At 37.8% G+C, this 20,311-nt stretch overlaps 1 protein-coding gene across 1 annotated transcript in view; it reads left to right on the top strand.

Moving 5' to 3' along the window:
• The first annotated feature begins 19,346 nt into the window (after window positions 1–19,346).
• Window positions 19,347–20,311, top strand: part of LOC124278666 (histone-lysine N-methyltransferase 2C-like) — an 88,383-nt gene continuing 87,418 nt past the window's right edge. Inside the window, 2 exon segments of the mRNA XM_046714438.1 lie at window positions 19,347–19,513; window positions 19,885–19,968. Coding sequence (XP_046570394.1) covers window positions 19,962–19,968 — 7 coding nt within the window. The 5' untranslated portion in view covers window positions 19,347–19,513; window positions 19,885–19,961.

The following is a 20,311-nucleotide window of genomic DNA, read 5'->3' as shown; positions in this document are numbered from 1 at the left end:
TAACCTCTATATACCATCCCAAAAAACAGTGCTTGATAACCTCTATATTCCATCCCAAAACAGTACCTTGATAACCTCTATTTACCATCCCAAAACATTCTCTTGATAACCTCTATCTACCATCCCAAAACAGTGCCTTGATAACCTGTATATACCATCCCAAAACATTCGGCTTGATAACCTCTATATACCATCCCAAAACAAGTACCTTGATAACCTCTATATACCATCCCAGTTCAGTGGCTTGATGACCTCTATATACCATCCCAAAACAGTGGCTTGATAACCTCTATTTACCATCCCAAAACATTCGCTTGATAACCTCGATAGACCAAACCAAAACAGTTCCTTGATACCCGCGATATTGCATCCCAAAACCTTCTCTTGATAACTTCTATTTACAATCACAAAACATTACCTTGATAACCTCTATATACCATTCCAAAACATTCTGTTGATAACCTCTATATACCATCCCAAAACAATACCTTGATAACCTCTATATACCATCTCAAAACAATCGCTTGATAACCTCTATTTACCATCCTAAAACAGTAGCTTGATAACCTCTATCTACCATTCCAATACACTGTAGCTTGATAACCTCTATATACCATCGCAAAACAGTACCTTGATCACCTCTATATAACATCCCAAAACAGTACCTTTATGGCGTCTATTCACCATCCCAAAACAGTAGCTTGATAACCTCTATGTACCATCCCAAAACAGTACCTTGATAACGTCTATTTACCATCCCAAAACAGTACCTTGATAAACCCTATGTACCATCCCAAAGGAGAACCTTGATAACCTCTATTTACCATCCCAAAATAGTACCTTCATAACCTCTATATACCAACCTAAAACAGTACCTTGATAACCTCTATATTCCATCCCAAAACAGTACCTTGATAACCTCTATTTACCATCCCAAAACAGTACTTTGATAACCTCTATATACCATCCCAAAACAGTACCTTGATAACCTCTATATACCACCCCAAAACATTCGCTTGATAACCTTTATCTACCATCCCATAACAGTACCTTGATAACCTCTATATATCATCCCAAAACATTCGTTTGATAACCTCTATATACCATCCCAAAACAATACCTTGATAACCTCTATATACCATCTCAAAACAATCGCTTGATAACCTCTACATACCATCCTAAAACAGTAGCTTGATAACCTCTATCTACCATCCCAATACACTGTAGCTTGATAACCTTTATATACCATCGCAAAACAGGACCTTGATCACCTCTATATAACATCCCAAAACAGTACCTTTATGGCGTCTATTTACCATCCCAAAACAGTAGCTTGATAACCTCTATGTACCATCCCAAAACAGTAGCTTGATAACGTCTATTTACCATCCCAAAACAGTACCTTGATAAACCCTATGTACCATCCCAAAGGAGAACCTTGATAACCTCTATTTACCATCCCCAAATAGTACCTTGATAACCTCTATATACCAACCTAAAACAGTACCTTGATAACCTCTATATTCCATCCCAAAACAGTACCTTGATAACCTCTATTTACCATCCCAAAACAGTACCTTGATAACCTCTATATACCATCCCAAAACAGTACCTTGATAACCCCTATCTACCATCCCAAAGGAGAACCTTGATAACCTCTATTTACCATCCCAAAATAGTACCTTGATAACCTCTATATACCAACCTAAAACAGTACCTTGATAACCTCTATATTCCATCCCAAAACAGTTCCTTGATAACCTCTATTTACCATCCCACAACAGTACCTTGATAACCTCTATATACCATCCGAAAACAGTAGCTTGAGAACCTCTATATTCCATCCCAAAACAGTACCTTGATAACCTCTATATACCACCCGAAAACAGTAGCTTGATAACCTTTAGATACCATCCCAAAACAGTAGCTTGATAACCTCTATTTACCATCCCAAAACAGTAGCTTGATCAACTCTATTTACCATCCCAAAACAGTAGCTTGATAACCTCTATATACCATCCCAAAACAGTACCTTGATAACCTCTAAATACCATCTCAAAACATTACCTTGATAACTTCTATATACCATCGCAAAACATTCGCTTGATAACCTCTATTTACCATCCCAAAACAGTACCTTGATAACCTCTATCTACCATCCGAAAACAGTACCTTGATAACCTCTATATTCCATCCCAAAACAGTACCTTGACAACCTCTATATACCGTCCCAAAACAGTACCTTGATAACCTCTATATTCCATCCCAAAACAGTACCTTGATAACCTCTATATACCATCCCAAAACAATATCTCTATAACCTCGATATACCATCGGAAAACAGTACTTTGATAACCCCTATATACCGCCTCAAAACAGTCGCTTGATAACCTTTATCTACCATCCCATCACAGTACCTTGATAACCTCTATATATCATCCCAAAACATTCGTTTGATAACCTCTATATACCATCCCAAAACAATACCTTGATAACCTCTATATACCATCTCAAAACAATCGCTTGATAACCTCTATTTACCATCCTTTAAACAGTAGCTTGATAACCTCTATCTACCATCCCAATACACTGTAGCTTGATAACCTCTATATACCATCGCAAAACAGTACCTTGATCACCTCTATATACCATCCCAAACATTCGCTTGATAACTTTTATTTACCATCCCAAAACAGTAGCTTGATAACCTCTATTTACCATCCCACAACATTCTCTTGATAAACTTTATTTACCATCCCAATACAGTAGTTGATAACCTCTATATTCCATCCTAAAAGGGTAGCTTTATAACCTCTATTTACTATCCCAAATACCGTACTTTTATAACCCCTATTTACCATCCGAAAATAGTATCTTGATAACCTCTATATAACATCCCAAAACAGTACCTTTATGGCGTCTATTTACCATCCCAAAACAGAAGCTTGATAACCTCTATATACCATCCCAAAACAGTACCTTGATAACGTCTATTTACCATTCCAAAACAGTACCTTGATAACCCCTATGTACCATCCCAAAGGAGAACCTTGATAACCTCTATTTACCATCCCAAAATAGTACCTTGATAACCTCTATATACCAACCTAAAACAGTACCTTGATAACCTCTATATTCCATCCCAAAACAGTACCTTGATAACCTCTATTTACCATCCCAAAACATTCTCTTGATAACCTCTATCTACCATCCCAAAACAGTACCTTGATACCCTGTATATACCATCCCAAAACATTCGCTTGAAAACCTCTATTTACCATCCCAAAACAGTACCTTGATAACCTCTATATACCATCCCAATTCAGTAGCTTGATGACCTCTATATACCATCCCAAAACAGTAGCTTGATAACCTCTATTTACCATCCCAAAACATTCGCTTGATAACCTCGATAGACCAAACCAAAACAGTTCCTTGATACCCGCGATATTGCATCCCAAAACCTTCTCTTGATAACTTCTATTTACAATCACAAAACATTACCTTGATAACCTCTATATACCATTCCAAAACATTCTGTTGATAACCTCTATATACCATCCCAAAACACTACCTTGATAACCTCCTTATACCACCCCAAAACAGTACTTTGATAACCTAGATATACCATCCCAAAAAAGTAGCTGGATAACATCTTTTTACAATCCCAAAACATTCGCTTGATAACCTTTATTTACCATCCCAACACAGTAGTTGATAACCTCTATATTCCATCCTAAAAGAGTGGCTTTATAACCTCTTTTTACTATCCCAAATACCGTAGTTTGATAACCCCTATTTACCATCCGAAAATAGTATCTTGATAACCTCTATATAACATCCCAAAACAGTACCTTTATGGCGTCTATTTACCATCCCAAAACAGAAGCTTGATAACCTCTATATTCCATCCCAAAACAGTACCTTGATAACGTCTATTTACCATCCCAAAACAGTACCTTGATAACCCCTATGTACCATCCCAAAGGAGAACCTTGATAACCTCTATTTACCATCCCAAAATAGTACCTTGATAACCTCTATATATCAACCTAAAGCAGTACCTTGATAACCTCTATATTCCATCCCAAAACAGTACCTTGATAACCTCTATTTACCATCCCAAAACAGTACCTTGATAACCTCTATATATCATCCCAAAACAGTGGCTTGTGACCTCTATATTCCTTCCCAAAACAGTACCTTGATAACCTCTATATAGCACCTGAAAACAGTAGCTTGATGACCTTTAGATACCATCCCAAAACAGTAGCTTGATAACCTCTATTTACCATCCCAAAAGAGTAGCTTGATAACCTCTATTTACCATCCCAAAACAGTAGCTTGATAACCTTTATATACCATCCCAAAACAGTTCCTTGATAACCTCTAAATACCATCCCAAAACATTACCTTGATAACCTCTATATACCATCGCAAAACATTCGCTTGATAACCTCTATTTACCATCCCTAAACAGTACCTTGATAACCTCTATATACCATCCGAAAACAGTACCTTGATAACCTCTATATTCCATCCCAAAACAGTACCTTGATAACCTCTATTTACCATCCCAAAACCTTCTCTTGGTAACCTCTATCTACCATCCCAAAACAGTACCTTGATACCCTGTATATACCATCCCAAAACATTCGCTTGAAAACCTCTATTTACCATCCCAAAACAATGGCTTGATAACCTCTATATACCATCCCAATTCAGTAGCTTGATGACCTCTATATACCATCCCAAAACAGTAGCTTGATAACCTCTATTTACCATCCCAAAACATTCGCTTGATAACCTCGATAGACCAAACCAAAACAGTTCCTTGATACCCGCGACATTGCATACCAAAACCTTCTCTTGATAACTTCTATTTACAATCACAAAACATTACCTTCATAACCTCTATATACCATTCCAAAACATTCTGTTGATAACCCCTATATACCATCCCAAAACACTACCTTGATAACCTCCTTATACCACCCCAAAACAGTACTTTGATAACCTAGATATACCATCCCAAAAAAGTAGCTGGATAACATCTTTTTCAATCCCAAAACATTCGCTTGATAACCTTTATTTACCATCCCAACACGGTAGTTGATAACCTCTATATTCCATCCTGAAAGAGTGGCTTTATAACCTCTATTTACTATCCCAAATACCGTACTTTGATAACCCCTATTTACCATCCGAAAATAGTATCTTGATAACCTCTATATAACATCCCAAAACAGTACCTTTATGGCGTATATTTACCATCCCAAAACAGAAGCTTGATAACCTCTATATACCATCCCAAAACAGTACCTTGATAACCTCTATTTACCATCCCAAAACAGTACCTTGATAACCTCTATATATCATCCCAAAACAGTAGCTTGTGACCTCTATTTCCTTCCCAAAACAGTACCTTGATAACCTCTATATAGCACCCGAAAACAGTAGCTTGATGACCTTTAGATACCATCCCAAAACAGTAGCTTGATAACCTCTATTTACCATCCCAAAAGAGTAGCTTGATAACCTCTATTTACCATCCCAAAACAGTAGCTTGATAACCTTTATATACCATCCCAAAACAGTTCCTTGATAACCTCTAAATACCATCCCAAAACATTACCTTGATAACCTCTATATACCATCGCAAAACATTCGCTTGATAACCTCTATTTACCATCCCTAAACAGTACCTTGATAACCTCTATATACCATCCGAAAACAGTACCTTGATAACCTCTATATTCCATCCCAAAACAGTACCTTGATAACCTCTATTTACCATCCCAAAACCTTCTCTTGGTAACCTCTATCTACCATCCCAAAACAGTACCTTGATACCCTGTATATACCATCCCAAAACATTCGCTTGAAAACCTCTATTTACCATCCCAAAACAATAGCTTGATAACCTCTATATACCATCCCAATTCAGTAGCTTGATGACCTCTATATACCATCCCAAAACAGTAGCTTGATAACCTCTATTTACCATCCCAAAACATTCGCTTGATAACCTCGATAGACCAAACCAAAACAGTTCCTTGATACCCGCGACATTGCATACCAAAACCTTCTCTTGATAACTTCTATTTACAATCACAAAACAGTACCTTCATAACCTCTATATACCATTCCAAAACATTCTGTTGATAACCCCTATATACCATCCCAAAACACTACCTTGATAACCTCCTTATACCACCCCAAAACAGTACTTTGATAACCTAGATATACCATCCCCAAAAAGTAGCTGGATAACATCTTTTTCAATCCCAAAACATTCGCTTGATAACCTTTATTTACCATCCCAACACAGTAGTTGATAACCTCTATATTCCATCCTGAAAGAGTGGCTTTATAACCTTTATTTACTATCCCAAATACCGTACTTTGATAACCCCTATTTACCATCCGAAAATAGTATCTTGATAACCTCTATATAACATCCCAAAACAGTACCTTTATGGCGTATATTTACCATCCCAAAACAGAAGCTTGATAACCTCTATATACCATCCCAAAACAGTACCTTGATAACCTCTATTTACCATCCCAAAACAGTACCTTGATAACCCCTATGTACCATCCCAAAGGAGAACCTTGATAACCTCTATTTACCATCCCAAAATAGTACCTTGATAACCTCTATATACCAACCTAAAACAGTACCTTGATAACCTCTATATTCCATCCCAAAACAGTACCTTGATAACCTCTATTTACCATCCCACAACAGTACCTTGATAACCTCTATATACCATCCCAAAACAGTAGCTTGTGACCTCTATTTCCTTCCCATAACAGTACCTTGATAACCTCTATATAGCACCCGAAAACAGTAGCTTGATAACCTTTAGATACCATCCCAAAACAGTAGCTTGATAACCTCTATTTACCATCCCAAAACAGTAGCTTGATCACCTCTATTTACCATCCCAAAACAGTAGCTTGATAACCTCTATATACCATCCCAAAACAGTACCTTGATAACCTCTAAATACCATCCCAAAACATTACCTTGATAACCTCTATATACCATCGCAAAACATTCGCTTGATAACCTCTATTTACCATCCCTAAACAGTACCTTGATAACCTCTATATACCATCCGAAAACAGTACCTTGATAACCTCTATATTCCATCCCAAAACAGTACCTTGATAACGTCTATTTACCATCCCAACACAGTATCTTGATAACCTCTATATACCGTCCCTAAACAGTTGCTTGATAACCTCTATTTCCATCCCAAAACAGTGCCTTGATAACCTCTCTATACCACCAGAAAACAGTAGCTTGATAACCTTTAGATACCATCCCAAAACAGTATCTCTATAACCTCGATATACCATCCCAAAACAGTACTTTGATAACCCCTATATACCACCCCAAAACAGTCGCTTGATAACCTTTATCTACCATCCCATAACAGGACCTTGATAACCTCTATATATCATCACAAAACATTCGTTTGATAACCTCTATATACCATCCCAAAACAATACCTTGATAACCTCTATATACCATCTAAAAACAATCGCTTGATAACCTCTATTTACCATCCCAAAACAGTAGCTTGATAACCTCTATCTACCATCCGAATACACTGTAGCTTGATAACCTCTATTTACCATCGCAAAACAGTACCTTGATCACCTCTATATACCATCCCACAACATTCGCTTGATAACCTTTTTTTACCATCCCAATACAGTAGTTGATAACCTCTATATTCCATCCTAAAAGAGTGGCTTTATAACCTCTATTTACTATCCCAAATACCGTACTTTGATAACCCCTATTTACCATCCGAAAATAGTATCTTGATAACCTCTATATAACATCTCAAAACAGTACCTTTATGGCGTCTATTTACCATCCCAAAACATTCGTTTGATAACCTCTATATACCATCCCAAAACAGTACCTTGATAACGTCTATTTACCATCCCAAAACAGTACCTTGATAACCCCTATGTACCATCCCAAAGGAGAACCTTGATAACCTCTATTTACCATCCCAAAATGGGACTTGATAACCTCTATATACCAACCTAAAACAGTACCTTGATAACCTCTATATTCCATCCCAAAACAGTGTCTTGATAACCTCTATTTACCATCCCAAAACAGTACCTTGATAACCTCTATATACCATCCCAAAACAGTACCTTGATAACCTCTATATACCATCCCAAAACATTCGCTTGATAACCTCTATTTACCATCCCAAAACATTCGCTTGATAACCTCTATATACCATCCCAATTCAGTAGCTTGATGGCCTCTATATACCATCCCAAAACAGTAGCTTGATAACCTCTATTTACCATCCCCAAAACAGTAGCTTGATAACCTCTATTTACCATCCCAAAACATTCGCTTGATAACCTCTATAGACCAAACCAAAACAGTTCCTTGATACCTGCGATATTGCATCCCAAAACCTTCTCTTGATAACTTCTATTTACAATCACAAAACATTACCTTCATAACCTCTATATACCATCCCAAAACATTTGCTTGATAACCTCTATATACAAACCTAAAAAAGTACCTTGATAACCTCTATATACCATTCCAAAACATTCTGTTGATAACCTCTATATACCATCCCAAAACACTACCTTGATAACCTCCTTATACCACCCCAAAACAGTACTTTGATAACCTAGATATACCATCCCGAAAAAGTAGCTTGATAACATCTTTTTACCATCCAAAACATTCGCTTGATAACCTTTATTTACCATCCCAACACAGTAGTTGATAACCTCTATATTCCATCCTAAAAGAGTGGCTTTATAACCTCTATTTACCATTCCAAATACCGAACTTTGATAACCCCTATTTACCATCCGAAAATAGTATCTTGATAACCTCTATATAACATCCCAAAACAGTACCTTTATGGCGTCTATTTACCATCCCAAAACAGAAGCTTGATAACGTCTATTTACCATCCCAAAACAGTACCTTGATAACGTCTATTTACCATCCCAAAACAGTACCTTGATAACCCCTATGTACCATCCCAAAGGAGAACCTTGATAACCTCTATTCCCCATCCCAAAATAGTACCTTGATAACCTCTATATATCAACTTAAAACAGTACCTTGATAACTTCTATATACCATCGCAAAGCATTCGCTTGATAACCTCTATTTACCATCCCAAAACAGTACCTTGATAACCTCTATATACCATCCGAAAACAGTACCTTGATAACCTCTATATTCCATCCCAAAACAGTACCTTGATAACCTCTATTTACCATCCCAACACAGTATCTTGATAACCTCTATATACCGTCCCAAAACAGTAGCTTGATAACCTCTATTTCCATCCCAAAATAGTATCTTGATAACCACTCTATACCACCCGAAAACAGTAGCTTGATAACCTTTAGATACCATCCCAAAACAGTATCTCTATAACCTCGAAATACTATCCCAAAACAGTACTTTGATAACCCCTATATACTACCACAAAACAGTCGCTTGACAACATTTATCTACCATCCCATAACAGTACCTTGATAAGCTCTATATATCATCCCAAAACATTCGTTTGATAACCTCTATATACCATCCTAAAACAATACCTTGATAACCTGTATATTCCATCCCAAAACATTCCCTTGATAACCTCTAAATACCATCTCAAAACAATACCTTGATGACCTCTATATACCATCCCAAAACATTCGCTTGATAACCTCTATTTACCATCCCTAAACAGTACCTTAACAACCTCTATTCACCATCCCAAAACAGTAGCTTGATAACCTCTATATACCATCCCAAAACAGTACCTTAATACCCTGTTTATACCATCCCAAAACAGTAGCTTGATAACCTCTATTTACCATCCCAAAACAGTAGCTTGATAACCTCATGATACCATCCCAAAACATTCTCTTGATAACCTCTATTTACCTTCCCAAAACAATAGCTTGATAACCTCTATATACCATCCCAAAACATTCGCTTGATAACCTCTATTTACCATCCGAAAACAGTAGCTTGATAACCTCTACATACCATCCAAAACATTTGCTTGATAACCTCTATTTAGCATCCCAAAACTGTAGCTTGATAACTTCTATTTACCATCCCAAAACATTCGCTTGATAACCTCATTATACCAATCCAAAACATTCGCTTGATAACCTCTATTTACCATCCCAAAACAGTACCTTGATAACCTCTATATTCCATCCCAAAACATTTGCTGGATAACCTCTATTTACCATCCCAAAACAGTAGCTTGATAACCTCTACATACCATTGAAAACATTTGCTTGATAACCTCTATTTAGCATCCGAAAACTGTAGCTTGATAACCTCTATTTACCATCCCAAAACATTCGCTTGATAACCTTTATATACCATCCCAAAACAATACCTTGATAACCTGTATATACCATCCCAAAACATTCCCTTGATAACCTCTAAATACCATCTCAAAATAGTAGCTTGATAACCTCTATATACCATCCCAAAACATTCGCTTGATAACCTCTACTTACCATCCCAAAACAGTACCTTGATAACCTCTATTTACCATCCAAAACAGTAGGTTGATAACCTCTATATACCATCCCAAATCAGTACCTTGATACCCTGTATATACCATCCGAAAACATTCGCTTGATAACCTCTATTTACCATCCCAAAACAGTAGCTTGATAAACTCATTATACCATCCCAAAAGAGTACCTTGATACCCTGTATATACCATCCCAAAACATTCCCTTGATAACCTCTATTTACCATCCCAAAACAGTAGCTTGATAACCTCATTATACCAATCCAAAACATTCGCTTGATAACCTCTATTTACCTTCCCAAAACATTCCCTTGATAACCTCTATTTACCACTCGAAAACAGTAGCTTGATAACCTCGATATACCATCCAAAACATTCGCTTGATAACCTCTATTTACCTTCCCAAAACATTCCCTTGATAACCTCTATTTACCACTCGAAAACAGTAGCTTGATAACCTCGATATACCATCCAAAACATTCGCTTGATAACCTCTATTTACCTTCCCAAAACAGTAGCTTGATAGCCTCTATATTCCAGTCCAAAACAATACCTTGATAACCTCTATATACCATTCGAAAACAGTACATTGATAACCTCTAAATTGCATCCCAAAACAGTCCCTTGATAACCTCGATATACCAAACCGAAAACATTCGCTTGATAGCCTCTATGTACCAACCCAAAACAGTACCTTGATAACTTCTATATTCCATCCCAAAACATTCGCTTGATAACTTCTATTTACCATCACAAAACATTACCTTGATAACCTCTTCATACCATCCAAAACATTCGCTTGATAATCTCTATTTAGCATCCCAAAACTGTAGCTTGACCTTGATACCCTGTATATACCATCCGAAAACATTCGCTTGATAACCTCTAAATACCATCCCAAAACATTCGCTTGATAACCTCTATATGCCATCCCAAAATAATACCTTGATAACCTCTATCTACCATCCCAAAACATTCGCTTGATAACTTCTATTTACCATCCCAAAACATTCGCTTGATAACCTTTATATACCATCCCAAAACAATACCTTGATAACCTGTATATACCATCCCAAAACATTCGCTTGATAACCTCTAAATACCATCTCAAAACAGTAGCTTGATAACCTCTATATACCATCCCAAAACATTCGCTTGAGAACCTCTATTTACCATCCCAAATTAGTAGCTTAATAACCTCTATATTCCATCCCAAAACAATACCTTGATAACCTCTATATTCCAGTCCAAAACAATACCTTGATAACCTCTATATACCATTCGAAAACAGTACCTTGATAACCTCTATTTACCATCCCAAAACAGTAGCTTGATAACCTCTATATACCATCCAAAAACAGTACCTTGATAACCTCTATTTACCATCACAAAACAGTAGCTTGATAACCTCATTATACCATCCCGAAACATTCGCTTGATAACCTCTATTTACCTTCCCAAATCATTCCCTTGATAACCTCTATTTACCACTCGAAAACAGTAGCTTGATAACCTCTATATACCATCCAAAACATTCGCTTGATAACCTCTATTTACCTTCCCAAAACAGTAGCTTGATAACCTCTATATTCCAGTCCAAAACAATACCTTGATAACCTCTATATACCATTCGAAAACAGTAGCTTGATAACCTCTATTTACCACTCCAAAACAGTACCTTGATAACCTCTATATACCATCCCAAAACATTCCCTTGATAACCTCTATATACCATCCCAAAACATTCGCTTGATAACCTCTATTTGCCACTCCAAAACAGTACCTTGATAACCTCGATATACCATCCCAAAACATTCCCTTGATAACCTCTATTTACCAATCCAAAACAGTACATTGATAGCCTCTATTTACCACTCGAAAACAGTACCTTGATAACCTCTATATACCATCCCAAAACATTACCTTGATAACCTCTATTTACCACTCCAAAACAGTACCTTGATAACCTCTATATACCATCCCAAAACAGTACCTTGATACCCTGTATATACCATCCCAAAACATTCGCTTGATAACCTCTATTTACCATCACAAAACAGTAGCTTGATAACCTTATTATACCATCCCAAAACATTCGCTTGATAACCTCTATTTACCTTCCCAAAACATTCCCTTGATAACCTCTATTTACCATCCCAAAACAGTAGCTTGATAACCTCGATATACCATCCAAAACATTCACTTGATAACCTCGATATACCATCCCAAAACATTCGCTTGATAACCTCTATATACCTTCCTAAAACATTCGCTTGATAACCTCTATATACCATCCCAAAAAATTCGCTTGATAACCTCTATGTACCATCCCAAAACAATCCCTTGATAACCTCTATATACCATCCCAAAACATTCGCTTGATAACCTCTATTTGCCTTCCCAAAACAGTAGCTTGATAACCTCTATATTCCAGTCCAAAACAATACTTTGATAACCTCTATATACCATTCGGAAACAGTACATTGATAACCTATATTTACCACTCGAAAACATTACCTTGATAACCTCTATATACCATCCCAAAACATTCCCTTGATAACCTCTATTTACCACTCCAAAACAGTAGCTTGATAACCTCGATATACCATCCAAAACATTCACTTGATAACCTCGATATACCATCCAAAACATTCGCTTGATAACCTCTATATACCATCCCAAAACATTCGCTTGATAACCTCGATATACCATCCCAAAACATTCGCTTGATAACCTCTATATACCATCCCAAAACATTCGCTTGATAACCTCTATATACCATCCCAAAACATTCGCTTGATAACCTCTATATACCATCCCAAAATAATACCTTGATAACCTCTAGATACCATCCCAAAACATTCGCTTGATAACCTCTATATACCATCCCAAAACATTCGCTTGATAACCTGTATATACCATCCCAAAATAATACCTTGATAACCTCTATATACCATCCTAAATAATACCTTGATAACCTCTATATACCATCCCAAAATAATACCTTGATAACCTCTATATACCATCCCAAAACATTCGCTTGATAGACCCTGTTAATGCACATGAGTATGATTGTCGCTGAAGTCGCTTCTGTTCGGTTGCACGGATACTTACTAGGTCTCTGTAACATATTTTTGCTTCTTATGTTGAGAGAGAGAGGGGGGTATACGTGTGGGTGTGGATGACAACGCCCAACAGTGTTGCAGCACGTTTTACAGATGCTTGGGATGGCATAAGTAGTTAAACATTGCTGAATCGGTCTGTCTGGTGAAAGACATGTCCAGTTCTTATTAATACAATCATCGCTGAATAAGCCCGTATTGCCCGTTCTGAATGACACAAACATTGAATCTGTCCCTAGTGAAGAAAGTATTGATAGTTCTGACTGACACAAACATTACTGAATAAGTCCGCATTGCCAGCTTTGACTGACACAATCATTACTGAATAAGGCCGTATTGCCAGTACTGAATGATACAAACACTGACTCTATCCCTAGTGAAGAAAGTATTGACAGTTCTGATTGACACAAACACTGAATCTGTCTGTATTATGTAAATAACTGCCAAGTCACAAGCACTGAACATTCCGGCATTATCATTGCATTACTGGGGACAGTTGTGACAGTCTCAGCACATCGTGAGTGAGTGAGTGAGTTTAGTTTTACGCCACACTCAGCAATATTCCATCTATATGGCGGCGGTCTGTAAATAATCAAGTCTGGACCATACAATCCAGTGATCAACTGCATGAGCATCGTCCTGCGCAATTGGGAACCGATGACATGTGTCAACCAAGTCAACGAGCCTGACCACCCATTCCCGTTAGTCGCCTCCTACGACAAGCATGGGTTACTGAAGATCAATATTCTAACCCGGACCTTCACGGGTATCAGCACATCGTAGCCACAGCAATAAACATTCCCATTAGCGCTGTAAAGGCAAAGGACATATGATGGTAAGGGTGATGAATGGAAAACTTCCGAGTATAATGCTGAAGGATGTACCCTAAAAGTTGGAATGTGCCAAGTTTAATATCATCCATGCTCACGGTTTATCCTTAACCTAATACATAATCAGGCAACAGAGGTTTGCAAGCATCAAGGAGACTTGGTATTCTCTGTTGATGAAAATGGACACAACTGGGTACAACCCAGTTAAGTGCAAGGGTTACATCCAACTGACAGCGATGATCCAAGATGAAGCAGACCTAAACTAAATGTTGACACAGTATGTGATATGACAATGAATGACAGACAACTCACCGCACGTAATATAACCAATATGGTAGGCCTCTTTCATGACAATGTCCAGAACATTCTAAGGATTGAACTAGGCGTGACAAATGTGCATCCCACTGGGTGTTGAGGCTTCCGACACCTAATCATGTTCAGAAACACTTCAGATTCATTATCTTTTGTGAGAATGTATGTTGTTTTGATCCGGCGTTGGGCTTCTAGGGCAACACAAGAGTTCCACATGACTAGACCCCAAAGGTCAGACCAGTAATGCCCAATAAAATGCTAACCTAATTGTGAAACAGTGAAAATATCGAGAGTTTTCCTTGTTGAAAACATACTACAGATGTGGTGTTTCATTATGGCGGTTGTCGCCAGTGTGTCAATGCATTACTGTGGGTTTGAACCCACTGTACATTCTCTGTATTTATTTAGTTGTAGATATCTGTAGCTTTCCATCTCTTCCTAATCTTGAAGAAACAACTGTCTGGCAAGCATTATGCAAATGACGATGTAATCCTTTCTGTCGAGGACTTGTTAAACCACCAGATGGAACCATTCTACAAATGAGGAATCCAGGCACTCCAGAATGCTGGTGGAAGTGTGTGGACCAGTGATGATTACGTTGAACGTATTTAGCAACTAACTCTATCAATGCATTCCTTTTTGGCAGTCTCAAAACTATTCATCCACCCATGCAATAATATTGAAATAATGTTGAATTACAGGTATCAAAAACAACCCTCTATAATTCAAAGTCATTCACACTCCAGGCCATTATACCTGGCCCTGGCATCTAACACAATGGGATTTCTAACACAATGGGATTCATTGCCAAAATAGATCTCCTTTAATGGCATTCAAGGGCAACATAAATGCTGAGTACACCGGGCTTTCTTTCTGATTAGGGATTCAAGGGCAATGTAAGTACCAAGGACACAATACTGGTCTTTGTGTAGGGATTCAAGGGCAACATACGAGCTAGGTACACCATGCTTGACTCAGTGTTGGGATTCAATGGCAACTCAAGTCCCAAGTGCACCATGCTTGACTCCGACTGGGATTCAAGGGCAACATAAGAGCCAAGTACACCAAGCTTGACTCAGATTCTGCATTAACAATGTAGACCTTGTGGTGATTGTGTATCCACTTTCCCTTGATCTGCCATTTTGTAATAAAACTGATAATTTACAGAATCGAAACAATTCTGAAAGTGTCAAAATTACCAAAATTATTTTGTGAACAATACTGGCATTTCTTTAGACCTGTACCACATTCAATATTCATCTTCAAATCAGAGGCAAATAGCAGTAAACATTATGAAATTGGAATTACAATTTCCCAATTCAAACAAATATAAATATAACTTGTGGTCCAGTTTGTTGAGGTCACTTCCACTTCACTCATAACATGTCCAATAAAGAGGAAGAGTGAGTTTGTTTTATGTTTCATGTTAAAATGCTGCTGACTTTGTGAAAATATGAACACAAACCTAATTTTATAACAAAAATGTAAAAATAACAATTTGCCTACCAAGGGAACTTCTATTTTAATCCTAGATAAATCCCTGATTATCTTGAAACAATACTAACTGTCTGCCCGAGCCTTCTCCTTTGCCAGCCCTCAACTGTGGAAATCTCTTCCAAAGGAAATCTGGAACACTTCATCGAAAGAAACTTTTAAATCTCTGCTAAAAACCCATCTGTTCACTGCTGCTTTTCTGTAAACCATATGAACTATTTCCTTCCCCAATATTATCACAGCGCCACTCACCATCTCTACTGTGGATATTAGGTGCTATATAAATAAATTATTATTTTCACTAATACAAAAAGAAAGCCTGAAGTGGCACAACTTACAATTACCACTGCTGAAATTCAGGGAAAGGGGTTTGATGCCAACAATGAAAGAATCAGGATCTTTGGGTTTGAATCCAGATTCCAGCACCACGAACGGTTCAGAACTCCTCTGCAGATCTTGATGGATTAGATACTGTGCCACCTGAGCTCCATAATCAACAATCAAACACGCTCATCAATTGTCTCTGAATAATCAAGTCTATGAGAAAGAGGTCATCAGCGATAGATTAAAGATGAATGACTGCACATGGCACAGATTCAATTTAATACTTACATGATATAGCCAGAACAAAATAACAAAGCAACATGCAATGACAAGCTATGCTAGGAGAGGTGATGTGAAATGGGGTGGGGATTTGCATTCAAGATTATTGCATTAGTGCATGCATGTGCATGTGTGATGGTGCTTGTACTAGTCTTGGCTAATGCCAGTTTCATAGTGCTAGCCAACTGAGATGCTATGCTACCATCTAACATGGATGCCCCACTCCAATGTAGAACACTGATACCAACACCCCAGTCCATGTTTCATCCCCTTAACGTGTTAAGCCATGGAAACAACAAATACAAACATGTACATGTATTGTCTTTTATTTTTGTATGATGTGACTGGGGATTGAACTGAGGGGACTCTCTCCACTTGACCATAGAGCTGGTTTACACGGAGAATGATTTCCATATTAAGAAAGTAACATGGTGCATTTAGTATTCTTACATTTACTCATTTGGTTCATTCTGCACCTGAGATTAGTGGGCCACTTTCCAGCACTTCTTAGAGATATTTTTGTGGTAACATTTGTTTCAAGTAGAAGTATGGTTCGCATTCAGAAAATGTTAACAATTAAAGGAATTGAGGCAGAACAGACTAAGGTTCCATACAAGAGAGTCTGGTACATAAAGAAGTGATTGGATCCTACATATTGCTACATTCTGGAAGAAAGGTTTCTTCTTTCTCCTCCATCTTGGTCAAGAGGATGTGTCAAACCCTGGTACTCTTCTTGACAAAATACTAAAAAACACTTCACAGAAAGAGCGCTTCAGCCTTGGGAATATTTTCAGTGTTATAGTCATGTTTGTATTACCAATTTGTTTAGAGGTAAAATACTGGGCGACACTCTTGTCAGTTTATTGCTATTTTGACACACACATATTCTAAATGACAAAGCACTGTTTTTTAGTACCACAAAGTTGGATCAATGGTTTATACAGAACCATTTGCAGTAGTGTTTAAATAACACGACCTTCATATCCTGATTTGATTTAGAACTGATACAATGAGTGAAGTCAATATTATTTGAAGACAGTGATCTTAAATAGACTTTTGCATCAAACATTGTCAGACCTGAATAACCACCGGTTGTCTATTTGTTACAATTCATGTACTTTTGCAGGTTTCACTTAAAACATTGCATTTGAGGGAAGCATTTCTAAGGGGGGTTCTTTTGTACTTTAACTACTGGTATTTCGACTATGTGGATAGGTAGCTTATTAGGACACAGAACTGTATAACACTGGTTAATAGTTTTCTCATTGCATTGTGTACACATAAAACTGTTGACATCGATAATAGGAGAATCAGTCCTCATAAACCGTTGTAGCATACCATCTCATACTGGAGTATCCATGGTAAGGGTTGGACAAATTGGTTTTGGAGGTTCACCAGTAGCCTACATGAAGTTGCAGCATAACTATATATTTGACACTGATGGGTATATTTTCCCCACTAAACATGGACTTGTATCATTCGTTCTGTATCATACTAGGACTTTTGCACTGTCCCTGGTCTACTATTTACTGTACGGCTCACTCAACAGTTGATCAACAACTCAGGATGAATAATAATTCTGTGTGGTTTTCTCTCATTGTCACGCTCTTCTTGACATTCAACGTTTCAACAACAAAAGCAAAACTCAGAGGCATTCTTTCTGAAGGCTGAAGATTTACTGCTGTGCATGTTTCGTCGGAAAAATAATAGTAACACGCTGACATAGCACACATCGTCCTGATTGTCTGGTCAAGGCAATGGTCTTTGGTGTACATTCATGCTCCCTATATTCCATTCCTTTATTGCGGAAAGAAATGTTCCAATTACGACCAACAAATTACTGGACATGCAGACGAAGTACATTTATTTTATTCGTGGAAAATGAGCCCTCGGAATAAACACATGTACAGTATCTATACAGAACATAGCGATTTACTTCCGCGGGATCTGATATCTGAAATGACTTCTCCCTGAAGACTGTGAAAATAGGTCACATTTGAACAAGACCGTACACGAGCCCTCGCACATGTAATTTCGCATTTAGCTGTAGTTAATGATATTCAGCATGTGCAAATCAGTTCTAGGTACGGACGATAATTTCGCAAAGAAAACAATTTATTTTTTTGCAAAGCGTCAACCCAATTAACCTGCACGTTGTTCTAAGCCGGTACATTTTGATTACTGTGACGGAATCCCCCTCATCGTTTTCCAAGCACCTTGAGGTATTCCTCCGCTAACAATGTACTGCCCTATTCCATGCACTATCGTTTATGCAACAACTTTAATAATCGGCGAGACTACATCAATCGTTTGAGCTCTATCGTCATAAACGTATTCGGAAGTGTAATGACTGGGGTGATAATAATGTACTGAACTAGGGAACTATTTCTTGTGCGCTGGGATACCGATAGCATCAATCCAAGATGGCTGATGCTGGAAGGAGAGTTCATTCTATGGGTCACGCTCACTGTTAGGATTAATAAGACAATTTACTCTCTTTCCAGATAGATATTACATACACTAGAAATTGCATTATTGCTCTTATATAAGGATTATTGTGTTCACACGCAAGGACTTGCTTAAGGTAAGTGGGACCCCTTAATTTTATGCATCGAGCTTGTTCACATTTGCTACTGTGTTGTGAATTTCTCAGACAATGATGAAGAGGCCGATGCCTGATTGCGAAGGCCAATTAGCCTAGATTTTTGTTTCGTAGCAATCTTCTTCCAGTCTGCCGTTTCGTTCAATTATGAATGCTCTTGCTTGTTTATCACTGTCTCTCATCTTCATTATTTGCTTGTTTTTCTATCGTAGGTGTTTTTACCCTCTATACCGGCCGGGCTAGAGACTTGCATCGTCCCGGGCTGGCGGTAGTCTCTTCTGTACTCACGTTGCCCATTGACTAAGTGTCGACTCTATGCTACATGTCCTCTGACTACAACTTTGAATTTCCAGATGGAAAGCCATCCACATGACTTCAAAAATGCAGATCTGTGCATCTTCTGATTTTAGCCCTTCGATCTTGGATCTTAATGGACGGTAAGAGAGAGTGGCTTATAATTGTGTTGACAGTACTCAATCAACATGATATAGATCCATTAGGTTGAATAAACACAGAAATGAGTTTGGAGTAGAGTGTGGCCATCACTTTCTAACATAAAATGGTTGTAATTTCACTGAATAATTCATACAGCAGCGGTGCTTTCCCCAAACACTGAAAGAGCAGGTCCCGCCCCCACCCCAAAACATGCAGATTTGAGCAGGTAATTTGTGTCTGGATGGGTCTCTGATTGTTTGCACATCACTATTTCATCTTTTAAAGCGCATTCTTGACCATGCACATTTCTTGCACTTGAATGTGAATAGTGTATTTTTGTACTCA

The sequence above is a fragment of the Haliotis rubra genome, unplaced genomic scaffold (genome assembly GCF_003918875.1).
Source record: "Haliotis rubra isolate DU_JTF1 unplaced genomic scaffold, ASM391887v1 Scf24, whole genome shotgun sequence".
NCBI classification, from domain to species: domain Eukaryota; kingdom Metazoa; phylum Mollusca; class Gastropoda; order Lepetellida; family Haliotidae; genus Haliotis; species Haliotis rubra.
Note: the sequence above shows the minus strand (reverse complement) of the source record. Positions and strands in the feature narration are given on the sequence as shown.